This window comes from Mauremys mutica, chromosome 12, assembly GCF_020497125.1.
Source record: "Mauremys mutica isolate MM-2020 ecotype Southern chromosome 12, ASM2049712v1, whole genome shotgun sequence".
NCBI lineage: Eukaryota > Metazoa > Chordata > Testudines > Geoemydidae > Mauremys > Mauremys mutica.
In genome coordinates this window covers 37,038,790-37,057,460 of record NC_059083.1, presented here as the reverse complement: position 1 = coordinate 37,057,460, position 18,671 = coordinate 37,038,790, and the positions used below count along the sequence as shown (strand labels likewise).

Sequence of the window (18,671 nt, the reverse complement as noted above, 5' to 3'; positions counted from 1 at the left end):
AGAAAAATTCCACCACGATTTCAACAGCTTCCACCCCTCCATCAACCTCAGCCTGGACCAATCTACACGGGAGGTCCACTTCCTAGACACTACGGTGCAAATAATTGATGGTCACATTAACACCACCCTATACCGAAAACCTACCGACCGCTATGCCTACCTTCATGCCTCCAGCTTCCATCCCGGGCACACCACAAGATCCATTGTCTACAGCCAAGCACTGAGGTACAACCGCATCTGCTCTAACCCCACAGACAGAGACCAACACCTACAAAATCTCCACCAAGCATTCTCAAAACTACAGTACCCGCACGAGGAAATAAGGAGACAGATCAACGGAGCCAGACGTGTACCCAGAAGCCTCCTACTGCAAGACAAACCCAAGAAAGAAACCAACAGGACTCCACTGGCCATCACATACAGTCCCCAGCTAAAACCCCTCCAACGCATCATCAGGGATCTACAACCCATCCTGGAGAATGATCCCACACTTTCACAGGCCTTGGATGGCAGGCCAGTCCTCACCCACAGACAACCTGCCAACCTGAAGCATATTCTCACCAGTAACTGTACACCGCACCATAGTAACTCTAGCTCAGGAACCAATCCATGCAACAAACCTCGATGCCAACTCTGCCCACATATCTACACCAGTGACACCATCACAGGACCTAACCAGATCAGCCACACCATCACCGGTTCATTCACCTGCACGTCCACCAATGTAATATATGCCATCATATGCCAGCAATGCCCCTCTGCTATGTACATCGGCCAAACTGGACAGTCTCTAAGGAAAAGGATAAATGGACACAAATCAGATATTAGGAATGGCAATATACAAAAACCTGTAGGAGAACACTTCAACCTCCCTGGCCACACAATAGCAGATCTTAAGGTGGCCATACTGCAGCAAAAAAACTTCAGGACCAGACTTCAAAGAGAAACTGCTGAGCTCCAGTTCATCTGCAAATTTGACACCATCAGCTCAGGATTAAACAAAGACTGTGAATGGCTTGCCAACTACAGAACCAGTTTCTCCTCTCTTGGTTTTCACACCTCAACTGCTAGAACAGGGCCTCATCCTCCCTGATTGAACTAACCTCGTTATCTCTAGCTTGCTTCTTGCTTGCATATATAAACCTGCCCCTGGAAATTTCCACCACTTGCATCCGAAGAAGTGGGTATTCACCCACGAAAGCTCATGCTGCAAAACGTCTGTTAGTCTATAAGGTGCCACAGGACTCTTTGCTGCTTCTACAGAACCAGACTAACACGGCTACCCCTCTGATACTTAGGTGATGTAAATTCTCAGATTTCTTTTGACTTCAGTGGAGCTAGAACCATGTACACTTGCTGAGAACTGTCTCCTTTGTTCTTAAGGTACCTGAGTGTGATACTTCCATTTATTCAGAGAAACGAAAGAGAGCATGTTAAAAATATATCCAATCAAAACTGCTAAAAGTTCCAACACAGAGTACTTATGAGGAGTTGTTTGCAAATGAGTGAGTGTAAGATATAGTCATAAAAATCTTTACTAAATAACATTTAATAAGGACTACTTATAAGAAAATCATGCTTTGGACATAGACAATCATTAACAGGAAAAGAAGCACAATAATGTTCATAAATTATCTAATCTAATCTATCTAACATAATTCACAATAAAAAAATCCATCTTTATGACAAAAAGAGGTTGTGTGTTAGGTCTATCTAATCACATGCTTTGCCTTTGACTACCATATATGTAGTGTTCACAGCCATGCACAAAGATGGTATTCTAAAACTAATAATTTCTGAGATCCTTTCTCAGCTTGGATGTGAGTAGATCTACACTGACTTCAACGGGATTCAATTTTGGCCTCATTATCCCAAGTCAGATTTTCTTTAGGAAATGCTTGAAAAAGTTTCTCTTCAGAAGAGCCTTTCCACCACAGCACCAATGACACAGTATTTACATAATCGTTTAAGTTAAAATGATAAAAAGATGCCTCCCTGAGACCCTTTGTTCCCCAACACATCATTAATAATATAATAATACCCCAACAGTATATACATAGTCACTTCAGCAGGAATTCAACCATGCAGAAACCTCGTTTCACCCTTTTATCACTGTGGGAAGCAAATTTTCAGAACGCTCAGAAAAACCTCATCAAAGAGATGACATATGGGCACTCCTGAGAGAGGACAAACATTGAAAACCCTGTCAAACCAAACACTCACTATCTCCCTGGGACTTTCCACCTCCAAAACCACCTGGAACAAAGAAAAAAAATAAACCACCAACCAACCAGCTGAACAAAAATAAATAAAAAAACAGAGAAACAAACAGCAAATACATTGATACCTCGATCAGAATTTTTAGCCCCCCAAATAAGAAGAGCCAGAGAATGCACTAGAGACTTTTGCTATGGCTACTGACATTATGTGCAAAGTGCTCATATAGTATGGTGATGGGTAACACTTTATAATTACTAGATAGATAGATAGATAGATAGATAGATAGATAGATAGATAGATTCTGATCTTATTTACATTGGTGTACCTTTAATAATGTTTTTTTTTCCTCAGTCAACTTTGTTTGGATTTTTACTAGTGCAAATACCCAATTCTGCATGAAGAGATAGCATGTTATGTTCTCATGAAGACAATAATGTCAGATAATTACATTTCTAAAGAAACACAGAATGAAATCATGATTAAAAGATAAATATGGACACTTAATTCTTAATAAATAACCTCCAACCTTTCAGTTTACTCAGTGCACTTTTGAGCTCCTTGTTCCTCATGCTGTAGATGACCGGATTCATCATTGGTGGCAACACAGAATAGAGAACGGCCACCATGAGATTCCGAACTGATGGAGAGCTGAAGATGGGTTTCAGGTATGCAAAAGTGGAAGTGCCAACAAACAAGGAGACCACAATGAGGTGAGGGAGGCAGGTGGAGAAGGCTTTATGACGGCCCTGCTCAGAGGGGATTCTAAACACTGTGGTGAAGATCTGAACATATGAAACAATTATGAAAACAAAGCAGCTTAAGCATAAAAATAAACTAAAGATGAGAAACCCAACTTCACTGAGGTCTGAGTCAGAGCAGTCAAGCTTGAGGAGCTGGGGGATTTCACAGAAGAACTGATCCAGCACGTTGCCTCCACAGAAGGATACTGCAAACGTGTTTCCAGTGTGCACTGCAGAGTAGAGAATAACACTGACCCAGGCACTGGCTGCCATTTGGACACAAGCTCTCCTGTTCATCACAGTCTCATAGTGCAGTGGTTGGCAGATGGCGACGTATCGATCATATGCCATAACGGTCAGTATGGCATAATCTGTTGAAGCAAAGAAGACGAGGAGAAAGACTTGGGCAACACATCCAGAATAAGAAATCGATCTGGTGTTCATGAGGGAGTTGGCCATGGATTTGGGGATGGTGACAGAGACAGAGCCAAGGTCTAGGATGGACAGATTCATGAGGAAGAAGTACATGGGGGTGTGAAGATGGTGGTCAAGGGCTATGGCTATGCCGATGAGAAGGTTCCCCAGCAGGGATATCAGGTAAAGCAGTAGAAACACCACAAAGTGTAAAATCTGCAGCTCCCGAACATCAGAGAATCCCATGAGAAGGAACTCAGTCACAGCGGTTTGGTTGGACATTTTCTTCCTCAGCACACAGGTGTGCTCGCTATAGAGGGAATGAGAAAGACAATGGTCAAAATTAGAGCAACAGAGGGAATAGCCCTGATTCCCCTTTCTCTAATTATATGAATGTCAAAGGTGCACAGCACTCATCACTTACAATGATTAGATGTTGTTAGTGATCCTCGCTTCTGACAATCAATCAGTCACGTTATCACACTAGTGTAATTGGGTCAGCTCCTTGAAAGTATTGTTACTTTACCCCATCTGAGGATTTGGCCCAATATGTGGCCTGTTAACATGCATTATGAAGAATGGAACAGAGTACAATCCAAACCCAAAAATTCTTCCAAAGCACGTCGCTCTGTTGCGAGCATCACCAAGCTCACAGTTTGGCCATGAAATGAATAGACTAAAATGCCAACACATTTTAAATGCATGAAAGAATAGACTAGCAGCATCCCTCCATCACTGCTATGTTGTATCATTTACTCTGTGCAGGGGTTGTCAGGACACTTGCGCTCTACTCTTGTCCCTGCCAGTGACCTGCTGTGTGACCTTGGGCCAGTCATTTGATCTGTTTCTGCCTCTGTTTCCCCTCCCTCCCTTTCTCTGCTCTGTCTACTAGGACTGTAGGGCATTTGGGATTCTCAAAACATCTAGGCCCCAACACCCCTTGAAATTAACAAGTTATAAACTCCTAGGTGCTTCTGAAAATCCCAGTAGGCACCAAAATACCTTTGGAAACATGGCCCCGTGTCTTGTTATGTGTAAGTTCTGCACAGCCATTTACATAATTTATACTCAGCCAGCAGAGTGTGGAGCTAGGTCCCTTTCAGCCCTCAGATTCTATGATGTCCTTGAACAGGGTCAGGATAGACAGGGTTTGGTTGCTTGGTTCAACTCTAACCCAGGGTTAAAAAGGCTAGTCTGTATTAAACACAGTCTGTGTGCTATCAATGTTATTGCTTATTCCATTGTTACCTTCTTGCAACTATCCATGGACTTGAAATTAATGCTTTATCAGAGAATATTAATGTTCCCCAACTTATTTAAAGTTTAAGGCTGGTTGGAAATTTTTAGCTGTACCTTTTATAATGGATGTTGGTTTTTAGCTAAACAACAACAAATTTCAGAATCAGTCTGCTTTTCTCAAACATTTTGGGATTATTGTGTAAAAAATGTGAAAACTCAAAAAAACAAACATTTTTGGTTTTGTGATAAAATATAGTTTTCAGTAGAAAGTTTTCATTGGCCAAAAGTTAAAAAATAAATAAACTGATTTTGTGATTTCAGTGAAAAGTCAACCTGTTCCTGAGAGGCGGAAAAATTCCTATCAGCGGTAGATAATTGATTAAACTGAAAGTAAAGTCTTAACGAGTTCATATTGTAATTCATATTTATCATCTTAATTTCCCCCTGTATGTTGATCCCCAAACATATTTTATTGAAATAACAAACTTACTGTGCTGATCTTTGTGGATGTTTTCCCCAATATATGATGTGTTCAGTCATCCAGCACGAGGATTCTTTGGTCAATATCTATCTATATTCCACAATCTAGAAGCTAATGTCCCAGGTATCTGAGCGTACTTTCACCCCTCACTCTGTAGCTGAACTAGACTCTGATCTGTTGCTTTCTGCTGATGAGCCGTGTGTAGCTGGCTTTGATTTGCACTGACATTAAAGAACTGATGATGCAGGAAGGTGATTTATTCACTTCTATTTCTTAAGGGCTAGTGGAACTTACTCCCTGGAGCCCTGCACAGCTCAGCAGCAAAGGCCCAGAGGCAAGTGCATAGATGCCTTGGTGATAAAGCCAAAAGGATCCTTCTGATCCTCTAATCTGATTCCCTGCCTAGCACAGGGCCTACGATCTCCCCTGGTTCCCTGATTCATGCCCAGCATCTGTGTTATCTGTAAACCAGGATTACAAATGGATTTACACATCTAATTAGATGGAGACAGGCACTGACTAGGATTTATCAATGGTCCTGTGTGATCTAAGTGCCTAAATCCCATGGGCATTCAATGGGAGTTAGGTGCCTAAACAATGGGCAGCAGGGACTGTGGGATAGCTACCACAGTGCACCACTACGTGAGTCGATGCTAGCCATGGTATTGAGGAGACACTCTGCAGATCTACTGCACTTAGTGGGGACATACACGACGGACTGTATAAAAGTGTTTTCTAAAAATTGACTTCTGTTAAATCAACCACATTCATAGTATAGACATACCCTAAGGCTGCAAGAGCAAATGCTAAAGATGGGGCTTGAACCCACAACCCTAAAATGTTGACATATCATGTGGGTGGTGGTCATGCCAGATGTCCACCATGGAGTGATGGTCAACAATCTTCTGGAGGATGTCCATGGTGGCTGGACACCGCTCAGTCCCCGAGCAGTCCCACTCCTCAAGGGTGGTGTTAAAGTCCCCGACCAGGACCAGGCACTCACAAGGATCCAATGAGCTAAAGAAGTCTGACGGCTGTTGAAAAAATTGCAGGTTGTACCTGAGAAAGCATAATGGGTTTGAAAAGTCTGAAGAAAGACTTGCCTCCTCATACAGCTGTCATTTATGACAATGCCGGAACATTTGTTTCAGCTATATTGGCCTACCTAACCCTTTCAAACTATTATTTATAAGCCAAGTCTGAATGAGCTCTCATCTAGTGATGAGTTAGGGGTGGATGTAAAGGCTTCAGGACCAGACTGTATTTACATGAAGACACCTACTCTGTCTAGGTATCCAGAAGAAAGCTGTGTTGTCCAAGTGATCAATTTTGGGTGATGTTGGGTCACAAATCACGAAAGTATTAAATGTGGGGGTCATGAAATATTGTTATCCTTATTGTATGAGTAAGGGTCAGCAGAGCTGAGGGGTAGTTCAGTGGTTTAAGCCTTGGCCTGCTAAACCCAGAATTGTGAGCTCAGTCCTTGAGAGGGTCACTTAGAGATCTGGCCCAAAATCAGTACTTGGTCCTACTAGCGAAGGCTGCAGGCTAGACTCCATGACCCTTTGGAGTCCTTTCCAGTTCTATGAGAGAGGTATATCTCCATATATTATAACTGTACTTAGCCTGCCTCAATGAGGGAATCTCCTTCTGTGCTTAATCTGTGCTATGGCTTGCCAGGTTTGAGCCCTGGCACCTCCAGGCTTGGCAGTTCATAGTCCTGGGACCTCTGGGCTTGTCACAACAGCTATGAAAGTAACAGACTTGCTTGTGCCCCAGCACCTATTTCATTACAAGTTAAGCGCAGTGGTCACCCTCAACTGAACTGCACTCCCTAAGCAGGAGGTTTGGATGCCATAACCTAGTGAAGAGAGAGGTGTTTTGCTTGGTGGTGTGGGCTCTGCCTAACAGTCACAGGCACTATTTGACTTGTCTCTCTCTCCTGTTTAGAGATAGAGCTCTGATTAGGCTCCATAGAGAGTCTTTTGATTTGTTATGTGACTGCTAGAGCTAAAATCACTGATAATTAGGTCTAAGTGCTTAGTCCTGCTGTGAGATAGTGTTTCTATGGAAAAGACAGCCCAGCCTGCACTATAATCATAGAATATTAAGATTGGAAGAGACCTCAGGAGGTGATCTAGTTCAACCCCCTGCTCAAAGCAGGACCAACACGAACTAAATCATCCCAGCCAGGGCTTTGTCAAGCTGGGCCTTAAAAACCTCTAAGGATGGGGATTCCACCACCTCCCTAGGTAACCCATTCCAGTGCTTCATCACTCTCCCAGTTTTTTCTAATATCCAACCTAGACCTCCCTCACTGCAATTTGGCACCATTGCTTCTTGTTCTGTCATCTGCCAACACTGAGAACAGCCGAGCTCCATCCTCTTCAGGTAACTGAAGGCTGCTACCAAATTCTCGCTCACTCTTCTGTTCTGCAGACTAAATTACCCCAGTCCCCTCAATCTCTCCTGGTAAGTCATGTGCCCCAGCCCCCTAATCATTTTTGTTGCCCTCAGCTGGACTCTCTCCAATTTGTCCACATCCTTTCTGTAGTGGAGGACAAAAACTGGATACAATACTCCAGATGTGTCCTCACCAATGCCGAATAGATGGGAATAATCACTTCCCTCTATCTGCTGGCAATCCTCCTACTAATACAGCCCAATATGTCATTGGCCTTCTTGGCAACAAGGACATACTGCGGACTCATATCCAGCTTCTCATCCACTGTAATCCCCAGGTCCTTTTCTGCAGAACTGCTGCTTACCCAGTCACTCCCCAGCCTGTAGTGTTGCATAGGATTCTTCCTTTCTAAGCACAGGACTCTGCACTTTTCCTTGTTGAACCTCATCAGATTTCTTTTGACCCAATCCTCTAATTTATCTCGGTCACTCTGGACCCTGTCCCTACCCTACAATGTATCGACCTCTCCCCCCAGCTTAGTGTCATCTGCAAACTTGCTGAGGGTGCAATTCATCTCATTATCCAGATCATTAATAAAAATGTTGAACAAAACCAGCCCCAGGACCGACCACTGGAGCACTCCGCTTGATACGGGCTGCCAACTAGACATCAAGCCATTGATCACTACCCATTGAGCTCGACAATCTAGCCAGCTGTCTATGCACTTTATAGTCCATTCATCCAATCCATACTTTTTTTAACTTGCTGGCAAGAATATTGTGGAAGACCATACCAAAAACTTTCCTAAAGTAAAGATATATCATGTCCACTGCTTTCCCCATATCCAGAGAGCGAATTATCTCATCATAGAAGGCAATCAGGTTGGTCAAGCATGACTTGCCCTTGGTGAATCCATGTTGACTGTTCCTAATCACCTTCCTCTCCTTTAAGTGCTTCAAAATAGATTCCTTTCCTCTAAGTCCTTCCAAAATGGACCTGCTCCATGATTTTGCCAGGGACTGAAGTGAGGCTGACCAGTCTGTAGTTCCCCGGGTTCTCTTTTCTTCCCTTTTTAAAATATGGGCACTATATTTGCCTTTCTCCAATCATCCTGGACCTCCCCTAATTTCCATGAATTTTCAAAGATAATGGCTAATACCTCTGCAATCACATCAGCCAATTCCCTCAGCACCCTTGAATGCATTAGATCTGGCAGCAAGGTTCCCCCACTGAAAGCTGAAATCACTGAGAGCTGGGTGGAATCTCGAGAGACCAACTCACAGAGATCACAGTGGCAGGTGGCAGCAGAAGGTGACAGTGCAGGGCAATTGGGGACAGAGCAGTAAAGAGAAAAGTGACATTACAAACAAAGTAGCCAGAGCGTTGGACTGTGTTTTAGTGACTTCACTCCAGAATGCTAGATTTGTGACTGGGAAACTTGGATAGATAGATAGATAGATAGATAGATAGATAGATAGAATAGGCCAAGATTTTTAAAATGCATTATTTGCCAAGGTCATTATCTCACAACATCACTTTCTCAAGAGGTCATTATCTTGGGGAGTTTCTGTACTAAACATTTTATTATTATAATTATTTTTATGTAAGAATGGCCATACTGGGTCAGGCCAATGGTCCATCTATCCCAGTATCCTGTCTTCCAACAGTGACTATTCCAGTTGCTTCAGAGGGAATGAACAGAATAGGGAATCATGGAATGATCCATCCCCTGTTGTCCACTCCCAGCTTCTGGCAAACAGAGACTAGGGACACTCAGAGCATGGTTTTGCATCTCTGCCCATCCTGGATAAAAGCCATTGATGGACCTAGCCTCCATGAACTCATCCAGTTCTTTTTTAAAACCCTGTTATAATTTTGGCCTCCACAACATCTCTGGCAATTAGTTCCATGAGTGACTGTGTGTTGTGTGAAAAAATATTTCCTTTTGTTTGTTTTAAACCTGCTGCCTATTAATTTCATTGAGTGGACCCTGGTTCTTTTGTTAAGTGAAGGGGTAAATAACACTTCCATATTCATTTTCTCCACACCAGTCAAGATTTTATAAGCCTCTATCATATTCCCCCTTAGTTGTCTCTTTTCCAAACTGAAAAGTCCCAGTCTTATTAATCTCTCCTCATACGGCAGCTTTTCCATACCCTTTATATAGTAAAAGTGGTGAAGCTTGGTTTGCCAGATTGATCAGCTAAACCAATACTGGCAACTTATATGAAAAGGCTAGAAGACACCATGCCTCTGGACTACATCAACATACAGAAAGCCATATAAGGCAGCCACTGTCAAATCCAATTTTATAAGAACTTACTGAGGCTGTTAAGAATGCTGGAGACACAACTCAAGTTTATGTGAACCAACATGGCTGTTGCAAACCATAGGCCAATGTTAAGTGCATTGTCACTTGTTAATCCTGAACTTGGACACTGGTTTTGAACAAGAGTGGCAAACAAGAGTGCTCACTATCTTTCTGAAAAAACTCAGCTGACTCTCTAGAAGAAAATGGTGCAACAGTGAAAGACTCAGCAGTTGAAAAAGTGAAGAACTCTCTCACCAAATTCAAAATATGTGCATACATGGCTGATGAATGCACCAGTGCAAATAGGCATCAAGTATTAAGTATCAAGTATTAAGTCATCACATAGGTCATTGATGTCTGTGGTAGGCCAGTAGATGAATTCTAGATGTTCAAGTTAAAGAAGACACATCAGCTGCATCTGTAATATCTTAGAAGAGTTAAATGCGTGTAAATTGCACCCCAAATAGATGGTTGCTTGTGCATTTGATGGAGCTACAAACATCTCTGGAAGACATAGTGGAGTACAAGCTTTACTCCGAGAAAAGTGTAACCCTAATCTCTCCTATACACACTGCAGAGGCCATCTACTCCAGCAAGTGCTAGTACAAGCTGCAGAATCTTCAAAAGACATTAAAAAGCCATAAATATAATGGATTTTTACACTCTTTTTTTTCAGCAAGAGTCCAAAAAGACTGAGCCTCTTGGAAACAACTAGAAGATACACTGGGATTGAAGTTCAAATTAGTCCAACCTGGGAAAACCTGCTGGCTTTTTCATGAGCGATCCTTGGCTGTTGTCTTAAAATTACTGCAACTGTTATTACTGGCTTTGGAAAGTATCCACCAAGATGGGATGGATCTAAGTAGTGAGGCTGGTGAACTACTTTTGCTATTTTGTTCAGAGAAGACTATTGCCATTCTCGCTCTTGTAAGTCTTCTGTTAAAACCACTTGGGTCATTATAGAATGCCATCCAGGCATCTGCTGCAACAGTAGAAGATCTTTGTCCAGCAATAGAAGCTATCCTTGGATCAGTCAGAGAGAGCCACTGAAAATGTACTGGAAGAAGCAAAGACTTCAGTTCAGAAGTTGACTAATGAAGGTACTTATATTGACTCCTTAAGTGAAAAGTACAAGAAGAGTTTGTTAAATCAGCTGAAAAAGTACGCAGACTTGATTCTTAGAAATCTACAATAGCGATTTCTGGATTCTAACAACCTTCATGTCAGTTTTAGAGATGCCTGTCTTATAAAACACTGACATTTGAGTGGAGTGAGGCACTACCAGCAATGGGGTTTCCATGTGATCAGGACAGAATAGAGAATTTGAACACAGAATCCAATATCATACGACGAATGAGTGAAGATTTAACTTCGACTTCTTTATCATCACTAGTGGTTTGACCCAATTTTTGTGCTATGATTGTGGCATGAAAGATGTAGGAATTCATCTCTTTCTATTCCCAGTTACAACAGCTACAGTTGAGTGCTTTTTTTCCTCATTAAATAGAATTTTGTTTTCTAAAAGAAGTCGCCTTCTGCCTGATCATCAGCATGTCATGAAGGACTAGAAGTAACAGATACACAAGAAGACACCAAAGAGTGCAACAAGACAGGATGGATGTAGATGTTGTGCTTCCTAGTAGGCCTGAGTAGCCAACTTTAATTTTTATGATGATTTTAAAACATGAGTTAAATCTAATAAAATGGTCATGAAACATTTTTCAGTTTTTAATATATAAGCAGAGTCAGGATGAGCTCGACCCTTACATCTGGTGGTTAATTATGGCGACTGTGGAAAAGAACTTAGGCGACTGATCTTGTTTGCATAGGCACACCGACTCCACCTAGCATGAGCCCATGGCAGCCCAAAATGGTCACTTTCACAGCTGTGGGATCCCCAATTTCTCGGTTATTGGCGTACAAGGAATAAAGTGTTGTTACCCTGATTATGTGAATGAAGGACTATGAGACTGTTTTATGACAGAGGGTCTCACCATCAACTAAGTATCACTCGCTAGACAAGGGACATGGGTTCCAAAACCCAGTGAATTGAGAGAAGCTGGGGACAGGTATGGGCCCCCTGATGGTATGGGTCCCTTTTGAGGGCCCGGCATACCAATTGCACATCTCTCTCTCCCTCTCCATTGTTGAATAGCAGATCTAATTTTGATTCCACAAGGAGTCTAGCTAGAGGCTGCTGAGCTGAATTCACTTTGGGCCAACAGTGCACCGGCACTGGGGCTCTCCTACTACAAGCTGAAACCATTAAAAGAGATAAAATTACTGAGCTGAGATCACTGTGTTAACTAGTGGGGGAGCCTGAAGATATATTGCTAAGTGGTGAGCAGAACAGTTTGCAGGATGGTTGAAGTGGAGCAGAGCAGTTTGTGGGGACAGCCGGTGGAGCATAGCAGCTGGCGGAGCTGAGCAGCTTGTGGGATGGATGGAGCGGCCCACAGAACAGCAAGTGGAGCAGAGCAGAGCAGTTTGCAGGGACGGCTGGAGGAGTGGAGTGGAGCGGCTGGTGGAGCAGAGTTGTTTGTGGTGAAGGCTGCAGCAGACCGTCATAGATAGGCGGGGCAGTCGGCCTTGGCCTATGTAAGGTACCCCTTAACATGCTTTGTGCCCGCCCCCCATTCCATCCAGGCTGGCAGGGTAAAACTCTGCAGATGAACTTTTGAACTCTGGGGCGGCACTGACCAGGGACAGAGACTTTGGGGTTGTTGGACTTGGGGGGTGATTTGGACTTAAGACCCTGAGGGGGAAAAGGACATTGCCAAACTAACTGGGAGGTGGGTCTTTTGCTCATGGTTTGTGTTATGAATCCTGTTTGTGGTGTTTCCCCAACGTAATGCTGCATTGTTTGCTCCTGTATTAAAAGGATTTTGCTACACTCAGACTCCGTGCTTGCGAGAGGGGAAGTATTGCCTCCTAGAGGCACCCGGGAGCTAGTATGTAATTGTCCCAGGTCACTGAGTGGGGGTCGAGCCGGTTTTGCATTGCGCTATTGAAACAGAACCCCTGGATACTGAACCTAGCCCTTGTTGCTGCCAACTCAGAGAGGCAGAAGGGTTACAAATATGTTGGCATACAGCCCACCTTTGCACTCACAGTCTCAACCTTCATTTGCCCTCACCTTCCTGAATATTCCACACCCCCGCCCCCATTTCAATTCCTGGGGAAAACAATGGTGGGGGAGTGTAGGGAGGTCCATGTGATTATCTCCCACTGCCTCCTTACACTGATTTCTCCCCACAGACCCAACCACAGATCCACAGCCTCCTCTCCCCACAAACCAAGGCGATCCACCCCCTCCCATGCAGTCCAGGCAGGAGTGTATTTGCTGCAGGGAGCCAGCATGCTCAGCTGGGCAGTAGCTATGTGAGCTCTCCACACCAAGCAAACAGGAAGAGCAATTTCAAAACTTCCTGGGGTTTTGAAAGGGAAGGGGTGTGTGCCAGTGTAGCTGGATGCAGGGCAGCAGGGTTCCAAATAGCGACCAGAGCAGTCACGGTGGGCATTGTGGGGTACCTCCTGAAGGCCAGTTATGGTGATGTAAGGAATGCCACTCTATCTATGTAACAAAAAACTCTACGCCTTTCGCCGAGGTGGTTCTATTATGCTGGTGTAGTAGGAGAGTGGGCTGAGGATTGCAGTGTGTACATCACCACTGTTTGTTGACAGATGCTGCCTTTTCTTGACAAAAGTATGTAATGTAGACAAGGCCAGAGTGTCGCAGATAAACATGAAGTAGAACAGATAGTTTAGCATAACTAGTTAGCACATATTCCAAGGGACCATTCAAGATGAAGTGTCCCATTAACACTCCTCCGGTTGTAGAACAACACAGAGCACACAGAAGCCCAAGTGGCAGTTGTGCAATCTTCCCCCACTCAACAGTCTCTGGAAATGTGCCTCTACCCTGCCCTGGAAGAACCCTTTCTGTATATAAAAGGAGATTCCCTTCTCCATATCCCTGCATGCTTCCTTAGTAATGGACCACAAGGGTGCAAATTATGGCCAGTAGTGTTGATATTAGTGTGATGGGGAGACATCCTCTGGGAACTGGACAAAGATCCCCAGTGCATTTCATACAGGTCACCATAAAGAAAATAGAAAAAACTAACAATTATTTATTCAGAGTGGAACAGCTTCAAATGGAGTGATTGTGGGAGCCTCACATCAGAATACCCCTAACACTGATTACATGGACGGGGCACTGGATCCTTTCTCTATGCAAGTCCTTGTCAATGATGATCTCTCTCTCGCTACTCCATTCATCAGTGTGGTGTCTAAAGTCACTGACACACCATGTCCCAGATTCCTAATTATTTAAAGAAGCCAGCAAGAGTGGAAGAATGACTCCCCCCTCTATTGAACCAGGACACTAATGGTGCTGTAACACTCAGTGAGCCAAATCCACCCCTGGTATCAGAGGGCACAGCCTTAATGTAGGTTACATTGCCCTGACAGTTTACATAAGAGCTGAATTTTGCTGTTCCTTGCAAGACCCACAACTCCAAGTCTGGAGAATCTTTGCAAGTTTTCAGATGTGAAATGCCGTAAAATCAAGTGACAGCAGTATTTGTGTTATTTGTTCATTTGGACTGGTAAGAAAGTCCAAACGCTAGACCTCTGCCCAGTATTGTAAGAATATATGCAAAATACACTGACTTGGTCCACCAAATCTTCACCCATTCATCCTGGGTAACTTTCTCCTTCCTTCAGCATTAAACTCTCCCATTAACCAATTGTAATCTTTCACCATTAACCAATGGCAATTTTTCCCTATCAATCAGCTAGAACATCCTCCTCCTTCAACCACCCATAGACTCCTCTGCCCTCCACTAACCAGACAAATCTGTCCTTCACCACCCATAGATGCCTCTACCCTCTACTAATGATAAGATTATCCTCCAGTCACTTTCCAAAACATTCTCCAGCAGAACCAGCCATAGACCTCTTTGCCCTTCACCACCCATAGTCTTCTGCACTTGACAACAATTACAGACCTTCCCTCCTCCTTATTCCCTATTCACAATCCATACAATTCACCTTAACCAAACTAGACTTCTTCCCTTTTCACTGACCAGGAGATCATTCCCCATTTTTAAGGATCCCAAGTGTGATACTTCCATTTGTTCAGAGAAGCAAAAGAGAGCATGTTAAAAATGTATCCAGTCAAACAGCTCAAAATTCAAACACCGAGTATTTTAGGATGAACTGTTTGTAAATGACAGAGTAAGACATAGCCCTAAAAATCTTTGTTAAATAATGTTTAATAAGGAGTGCTTATAAGAAAATCATGATCTGGACATAGACAATCATTAACAGGAAAAGAAACACAATGATTTGCACAATAATTTCATTATCTACCTAGATAGATAGTTAACATAATTCACAATTAAATAGAAATCTATCATTATGACTAGATGAAGTTGTGTGGTAGGACGAGGAATAGTCCTGTTTGTCTGTCTCTCTATCTAATTACATACTCTCCATTTGTCTCTCATATATGTAGTGTACACAACCATGCCCAAAGATGATACTCTAATACTAATAGCTGGCCAACTTCAGAGATCCTTTCTCAGTTTGGATGTGAATAGATCTACATGGGCTGGTTTATAGAACACCAGATGAGTGCGAGGATGACACTTTTCCACTTACAGCAAGGTTAGAACAAAATGGACACCAGACAAGAAGCTTACACCAGTGTTCATGTCCCTACTGAGTGCTTCCCAGTGACTTTGGGCCAGAACCTCATTAATAGTAAACTTGTAATATTATTAGGTCTACTCTGCATTGGTGCTGGTCTAGCTGAGTTGGGAAATCTGACCCTTACCTCTCTGTCTCACTCACTTTCTCCAGGGTGCTGTCAGCCAAATCTGAATCCTTGTGTATAGAGGCTATTGGCCAAATCCTGATCTCCTTGAAGTGATGGGCTAAACTCTAATGGCTTCCATTGAATACAAATTTGACCTCATTATTCTGAGTCAGATTTTCTTTAGGAAACTCAGGGGAAAGTTTCTCTTCAAAATACCCTTTCCACCATAGCAAGAATGACAGTTTTTACATATTCGTTTACGTAAAAACACTAGAAAAGATACCAAACTGAGATTTCAGAGTAGCAGCTGTGTTAGTCTGTATCTGCAAAAAGGAGTACTTGTGGCACCTTAGAGAAAAAAACTTTTAAACTGATAATTGAGATGACCCATAGAAGTCGTGAGGATACTTAACATGGGGAAATAGATTCAATTAGTGTACTGGCCCAAGCATTCCCAGTCTCTGTTCAAACCTAAGTTAATTGTATCTAATTTGCATATTAATTCAAGTTCAGCAGTCTCTCTTTGGAGTCTGTTTTTGAAGTTTTTTTGTTGTAAAATTGCCACCTTCACGTCTGTCACTGAGTGATTAGAGAGGTTGAAGTGTTCTCCCACTGGTTTTTAATGTTATGATTCCTGATGTCAGATTTGTTTCCATTTATTCTTTTGCTTAGAGATTGTCCCTCAAAGAATTCCAGCATGATTTTAACAATTTCCATCCCACCATCAACCTTTTTTTCTCCTGCTGATGATAGCTCATCTCAATTGATTGTCCTCTTACAGTTGCTATGGCTACTTCCCCCTTATCATGTTCTCTGTATGTATAAATATCTTCTTGCTGTATGTTCCAGCCTGTGCATCCGATGAAGTGGGCTGTAGCCCACGAGAGCTTATGCTCAAATAAATTTGTTAGTCTCTAATGTTCCACAAGTACTCCTCTTCTAACCAAGATGGTTATTTTTCTAACATATAATTAATAATACAATCATACCTCAACAGTATACACATAACCATTTCTGGAGGAACTCAGCCATGCAGAAACCTCTTTTGTACCTGTTTATCACTGAGGGGAAGCAAAACTTCAGCTCACTCAGAAAACTCCATCAGAGAGATGACATATTGGCACTTCCAAGAGGGGACAAACATTGAAAATCCTGTCTAACCAAATCCTTACCATCTCCCCGTGCCTTCCCAACTCCACAACCTCCTGCAACAAAGAAACAAACCAACCAGTTAAAAATAAGAAGAGCCAGAGACTTCACTAGGGACTTTGCTACGGCTACTGATTTTATGGGCAAGGGGTTCAGATAGTATAGTGATGGGTAGCAGTATATGATAGATAGATTCCAATCTTATTTACATTGGTGCAAACCTATGGTAACTCCTTTTTTCTTGAGCCATGTTTGTCTGGATTTTTCCTAGTGTAAATACCCAATTCTGCATAAACAGATTCCATAGTATTTTCTCATGGAGGCAATAATGTTGTCAGCTGATTATATTTATAAAGAAACACAGAATGAAATTGTTACTGAAGGAGAAATAAGGACATTTTTTTCTTTGAGAATAACCTCCAACCTATCAGTTTACTCAGTGCACCTTTGAGCTCCTTGTTTCTCATGCTGTAGATGATTGGATTTATCATTGGTGGCAACACAGAATAGAGAACAGCCACCAAGAGATTTTGAACTGATGGAGAGCTGGAGGCGGGTTTCAAGTAGGCAAAGGTCCCAGTGCAAATAAACAAGGAGACCACAATGAGGTGAGGGAGGCAGGTGGAGAAGGCTTTATTCCGGCCTTGCTCAGTGGGGATTCTCAGCACTGTGGTGAAGATCTGAACATATGACACAATTATGAAAACAAAGCAGCTTGAGACTAAGCACACACTAAATATGAGTAACCCGACTTCACTGAGGTCTGAGTCAGAGCAGGCGAGCTTGAGGAGCTGAGGGATTTCACAGAAGAACTGATCCACCACGTTGCCTCCACAGAAGGATACTACAAATGTGTTTCCAGTGTGCACTGCAGAGTAGAGAATAACACTGATCCAGGCACTGGCTGCCATTTGGACACAAGCTCTCCTGTTCATCACCCTCTCATAGTGCAGTGGTTGGCAGATGGCCACATATCGATCATACGCCATGATGGTCAGTATGGCAAAATCTGCTGAAGCAAAGAAGAAAATGAGAAAGACTTGGGCAAAACATCCAGAATAAGAAATCCATCTGGTGTTCATGAGGGAGTTGGCCATGGATTTGGGAATGGTGACAGAGATGAAGCCGAGGTCTAGGATGGACAGATTCATGAGGAAGAAGTACATGGGGGTGTGAAGATGGTGGTTGAGGGCTATGGCTGTGAGGATGAGAATGTTCCCCAGCAGGGATGCCAGGTAAAGCACTAGAAACACCACAAAGTGTAAAATCTGCAGCTCCCGAACATCAGAGAATCCCAGGAGAAGGAATTCAGTCACCACGGTTTGGTTGGACATTTTCTTCCTCACCGCACAGGTGTACTGGCTGTTGCGGAATGAGAAAGACAATGGTCAGAATTAGAGCAACAGACGGAATGCTCCTCACCTCTGACAATCACTCAGTCCCATTATGACAATCAGTCCATTACGTTATCACACTAGTGTAAATTGGGTCAACTCCTTTAAAGTCAATGGAGCTTTGTTACTTTACTCCATCTGAGAATTTGGCCCAATATGTGGCTTGAGAAAATGCACTATGAAGGATGGAACAAAGTACAATCCAAACCCAACAATTCTTCCAAATAAGGTCCCTCTGTTGCGACCATCACCAAGCTCACAGCTTGACTATGAAATGGATAGACAAAAATGCCAACACAACCTGATTCCCACTTGGCAGGGCAATATAATGTAGAATCACCCAGCATCATAAGTAGCAGCTCATCTGCGAATTTTCTACCCTAAGGTCTGTGCCTAAACAGCCTGTTGCCTGTTCCAAACTGATTTACGGCACCAACTCCCAGCTGCACTTAAGCCTGCGTGTATCAATGGACTTGCAGCATCCCTCTGTCATGC

General features: G+C 43.0%; 2 protein-coding genes across 2 annotated transcripts; both read right to left on the bottom strand.

The window, feature by feature from the left end:
• Positions 1 to 1,572: 1,572 nt before the first annotated feature.
• LOC123346265 (olfactory receptor 14A16-like) lies at positions 1,573 to 3,888 on the bottom strand. Its single transcript, XM_044983574.1, has 2 exons — positions 3,799 to 3,888; positions 1,573 to 3,684 (listed from the first exon to the last, which is right to left on the bottom strand). Exon 2 carries the CDS (start codon positions 3,654 to 3,656, stop codon positions 2,721 to 2,723), a length of 936 nt encoding a protein of 311 aa, XP_044839509.1. The 5' UTR covers positions 3,657 to 3,684; positions 3,799 to 3,888; the 3' UTR covers positions 1,573 to 2,720.
• Positions 3,889 to 17,156: 13,268 nt separating this feature from the next.
• Positions 17,157 to 18,116, bottom strand: LOC123346362 (olfactory receptor 14A16-like). The gene has a single exon (XM_044983722.1). It carries the CDS (start codon positions 18,114 to 18,116, stop codon positions 17,157 to 17,159), a length of 960 nt encoding a protein of 319 aa, XP_044839657.1.
• Positions 18,117 to 18,671: the final 555 nt, after the last annotated feature.